The following is a 5000-nucleotide window of genomic DNA, read 5'->3' on the forward strand; positions in this document are numbered from 1 at the left end:
AATAAGGTACGTCATAAACGAAATTACAATGATTATGATGATATTAATATGAAACACCCCAAAAGAATGATAATAAAAGACTGCTCGACTGAATAAATTGAAAATCGTACACATACTTTTAAACCTATCGTAGGGGCGGTATAAATACTGGTCGAAATCTATAATGGTAGTTTAACTTATGTATATTCCTTTTCATCTCCCATTGACCTTCGCAAGCTTATTTTGAGAAAAAAAAAAAAAAACACCACTAACCATACATTCTTCCTATGTTAAATTTTTAGATTTCCTATTCCAACTCTATGCTTTTATATCCCTTTTGTTTTATATATATTTTTAAAACTAATAACAAAAAAATACAAGACTCATAAACACATCATCTATTCGGATAAATAAAATCATATTCATTTTCATGTTTATTAAAAAAAATCCTTTTGTCTGTCTTATAAATGTCTATTCTATCTTTCGATCACAATACATTAGAACGAAATAAATATAAATAAACCAACTATAATGGTTTAATATCACAGACCACTATTGATTGATAATCCCTTTCATTGCAATCAATCGACTTGATTAAATGTGAAATAATCAGTGTTTTGACGTTGAATTATTCTAATACGTTTAAAATTTTAAATTGACAACCGATTTTTTTGTTACATTATTGCAAATGGCAGTAAGTTTCCTTCGACTTTCAATTTCCAAAATTTTTCCAATTCATATCAAAACAAAGGGCAAAGAAGCACGGGGTTTCATATACTTCAAACAAAAATAACAACCCAACTGACAAAAGCTAGGGTATATAACTAAATAAAAAGGAAAAAAAGAATAGCAAAAGGAAAAATAAGGGGTGACGCAACTTTTTTTTTGGCAAAGTTATACGGTTTTCTCAATAAATCGATCTACTTTTACTTCATACAACTGATGGGTATTAAGAAAAAATAATGTTTTCCTTATCATAAAACTGCCTTATTTGTCTTTGGATTAGTAAACAAATTGTGTTTCATGTTTCTTTTTTCTCCATTATATCCGTATATCAAGTGTAAATAAAATCAATCTATCCCACAAATACTTTTTTGAAAGACTTTATATTCCATTTTTGACTAGTCTCGTGCATGGATAACAACAAGCCTCAAGTCTCAAGTCTCGAGTCTCAAGTCTCGAGTCTCAAGCCTCAAGTCTCAAGTCTCGAGTCTCAAGTCTCAAGCCTCGAGTCTCAAGTCTCAAGTCTCGAGTCTCGAGTCTCAAGTCTTAAGTCTCGAGTCTCACAAAGTCGGACGCATATGGCCGCCTCATCCCGTGTTCTCGAGATCCTCTGCGTTGACGATGAGCACCAGCGCCGCCTGCCTCTCCTCGTCCTCGTCTTCAGCCGGGAGGAGGTCAACCCTACCGACGGAAGTGTCCATGCTCTTCGTGACCTGGCTCAGGCACTTCACTTGTAGGTCTGGTTCTCCCCCTTCGCCTTCTTCTTCCTCTTCATCTTCTTCTTCTTCTTCTTCCTCGTCTTCTTCTTCTTCGTCTTCTTCTTCTTCTTCGCCTTCTTGCGTCGTAATCACGAACGTTTCTCCTTCTTCGCCATCGGTCCCCTGGCTCATGAGGGAGTACACGTTGCTCGAGATCTTGTTGATGGTGACCTCGGGCTCGTGTGCCCCGCCGATGACCTGTCCGACCGGCCGGAGGAGTAGGTTCGTGTCCAGAACGTTATCTGCGAACTGGATGACCTGTCCCTCATCGTCCACAATATAGCCCTCGGGAAGCACGAAGTTCGAGGCGTTCGGCACCGTGTCGTCCACGGGTTCGTTGGAGGCAATGACTTGAATGGATTCGGGCAAAGGTTTTCCTCCGACTTTCTTCTGCGACGAGATGTTCGCATTCACACTGGACGACCCGATGGTGATTTTCACGTCCAGGGCGTCCAACCTGCCGACCATTTCGCTCAACTCTCTCACCTGCACGATGTCATTAGCGCTGTTCATATCGCCCATGCATTTATCGCCGCTTTTCCCCGCGCCCAAAGGGGGATCCGCTTCCGTCCCTCCTTTGCTCTCTGGGATGTTCCCGATTTTCACCTCCTCGACGGGAACCTTCACGGTAAGGATGTTAGTTCCCGAGCTGTTAGCGGGACCTTTGATGATCTTGTCAGCCGGGAGGTCCCGGGGCCACTCGCCCTCCTCCTCGCCCTCCTCGCTATCTCCTAGAAGCGAGGCGTCCCAGGGAATGAGCATCACGCAGCCATTCTCGTCCGTGTGCGTCAGCCAGCACTGGTTATCCCCGAAGCCCCCCAGGCCGTTCTCCACCGTCAGCGGGTCTTCTATGGAGGCCTCCATGGGGGAACTCTCCTCCAGGTTGGGCATGCTGTAGAGCGTGATCTTGCCTTGAGCGTCCGAGAAGTAGGAGGGCGGCTTCGAGGTGGAGCTGCCGCCGCTGGTGCTGGTGCCGCCGCCGCCAGCCTTCCTCAGGGCTCTCCTCTTCCGTCTCGCCTGTTGCTCTTGCAATGCTGCATCCTGAGACAGAAACATTGTATCTTGTACACTATAAAGAATATGGAGAAAAGGGAGAGAAAGGGGGTAGAGAAAGGAGGTCGAGAGAAGGGGAGAGAGAGAGGAAGAGAAGAGAGAGAGAGAGAGAGAGAGAGAGAGAGAGAGAGAGAGAGAGGAGAGAGGAAGGGAGAGAGAGAGAGAGAGGAGGAGAGGAGGAGAGGAGAGAAGGAGGAGGGAGGGAGGGAGGAGGGAGGGAAAGAGGGAGAGGGAGGGAAGGAGGGAGGGAGGAGGAGGAGGGAGGGGGAGAGGAGGAGAGGGAGAGGGAGGGAGAGAGAGAGGAGAGAGAGAGAGAATAGAGAGGAGAGAGAGAGAGAGTAGAGAGGAGAAAGAGAGAGAGTAGAGAGGAGAGAGGGAAAGAGAGTAGAGAGGAGAGAGGGAAAGAGAGTAGAGAGGAGAGAGGGAAAGAGAGTAGAGAGGAGAGAGGGAAAGAGAGGGAGAGGGAGAGAGGGAGAGAGGGAGAGAGGGAGGGAGAGAGGGAGAGGGAGAGAGGGAGAGAGGGGGAGAGGGGGAGAGAGGGAGAAAGGGAGAGAGAGAGAGGAGAAAGAGAGAGAAAGAGAGGGAGAAAGAGAGAGAGTATGTGTATGGGTTATGTGTATGGCTAAGCATATGTGTGCAACTGTGCATGTAGGTGTATAGATGACATACATACATGTCCATTTTACTCAAGAAAAGATTCCAAATATCTCAAAATAGAGCCAAAAACACCCAACAGTTTACGCAACATGGCTCAGCCTAAACCGAACCTTGGAATTCTTCTCCTTCTGCAATTGCTCCTTCAACTGGTCCACGGTCAACTCCTGCCCCGTCCACTCCTCTAAGGTCGGCAACAACCTCTGTGCCAGCTCCTCCCCTACTTTCGTTATCTTCTCGTATTCCACGTCGTCCACTTTCTGCTCTTCCTTCTGCTTGCCGCTCTCTCGTAAGAAGCTGTGGTGGAACGGGAAGTGGGAAAATGAATAAAAACTGTTTGTTGTGGAGCATGTTGGAAAAGGTTATTTTAATAAGAATCATTAGTTAAAATGGAATAATTCATTCTTTTTTCATACTTTTTACAAAAAAATGAAGAAAAAACAGCAAAGAAAAACAGCAATCAAACTAAAAAAATAATTTCAAACATTATATATCTATGAGAAGATGGTAGAATGCAGTAACGCATTTAATATATACAAATATTTACCTATACATATTTTTTTTTCAAGTTACTAGAAATTAAATCCCTTTTAAGAGCACCTACAACATATTTCCAGGATATGATTTCAGCGTCCATACCATTATAACCTACACCTGATTTCTGAGCTATGACAAAAACCAAAGACATCATCCAACCTCTTTATCTTATATAATGTATTGCTTACATTATACGTCATCCAATATTACCATTATACATAACACATCACTTGCTACATATACCAAACCTTTCCATCTTATCTAATGTCTTCCTTGCCCTATACAACCTCAAATATCATAATTTTCTATAACACATTACTTACTCTTTATATGTAAAGTTAATCTTGTCATGTACATGTCTAATGTGCTTAATCAGGTTCCCTTGCGTGTTGCAGGAAAAGGCACAGTAACAGCACACATAAGGCTTTTCTCCTGTATGGATTCTGACGTGTCTTTGGAGGTGGTGGACTGTTGGAAATCTCTGTGAAGTAGAAATGAGAAAATTTAGTTTACATATTTATAAAATAAAGTGCCTGAGATGAAAATGAAAAATATATATATATTAATCAGAAGTAGGAACCTTAAAAAAAATACATTGCATAAGATAGGAATAGATAAAATAAAATCTAAAAAAGATTGTGAATCAGTTTAGTAGAAACATTTAAAATGAAGAATATAATATGCATTTTCAATGCTATATATTTTCTACCGTCCTTCTCAAAGAGGAAAAAGGGAGAGAGAAAGAGAAAAAGAAAGACAAGAAAGGAAAGATAAAAAAGAAAAACGAAAGAAGGATGTTTGGTTTAATTTTAAGGATTCCCTCGTTTGCAAATGGCTAGGATGGTGGATGAAGAACTTATCTAAAGAATGGAGAATCCTCCTCACCTTCGTGCAGTGGGGGCAAGCATACTGCCGTGGCCCGTGGACTTGCAGTTTGTGTGCCATTAGACGATTGCGCATGATGAACTTTTTGCCGCACTCGTCGCAGGCAAATGGCTTGGCTCCTAAAAGGAAAAAGACAAAAAAGATTCTTAAACAAAACAAAAATTATTTTTAATTGAATAAACTACTAAGTATATATAAGTTCATTAAATTATTTGAATAGTGATTATAGACACATTGGAGACATATCAACCGATTTTATCTTGTGAACAAATTGTCTGAAAAAAAGCTCACTGGGACATGTGTAGAAGAGATATGAATAAGAATGAATAAAATCATGTGATGCATGGTATTCAATTAAGATTTCACAATTACAAATACATCAAAATTCTGATAAAGGTGCAACAGCATAAC

General features: G+C 41.7%; 1 protein-coding gene across 1 annotated transcript in view; it reads right to left on the reverse strand.

The window, feature by feature from the left end:
- Positions 1-400: 400 nt before the first annotated feature.
- The window catches only part of LOC122264119 (uncharacterized), a 15470-nt gene continuing 10870 nt past the window's right edge, over positions 401-5000 (reverse strand). Inside the window, exons 10-13 of the mRNA XM_086533213.1 lie at positions 4590-4708; positions 4028-4185; positions 3281-3464; positions 401-2501 (exon numbers count right to left, since the gene is read on the reverse strand). Coding sequence (XP_086389339.1) covers positions 1290-2501; positions 3281-3464; positions 4028-4185; positions 4590-4708 — 1673 coding nt within the window. The 3' untranslated portion in view covers positions 401-1289. The remainder of the gene's footprint in view (positions 2502-3280; positions 3465-4027; positions 4186-4589; positions 4709-5000) is intronic.

This window comes from Penaeus japonicus, unplaced genomic scaffold, assembly GCF_977035675.1.
Source record: "Penaeus japonicus unplaced genomic scaffold, GWHDUDI00000001_assembly GWHDUDI00000039, whole genome shotgun sequence".
Classification (NCBI taxonomy): Eukaryota; Metazoa; Arthropoda; class Malacostraca; order Decapoda; family Penaeidae; genus Penaeus; species Penaeus japonicus.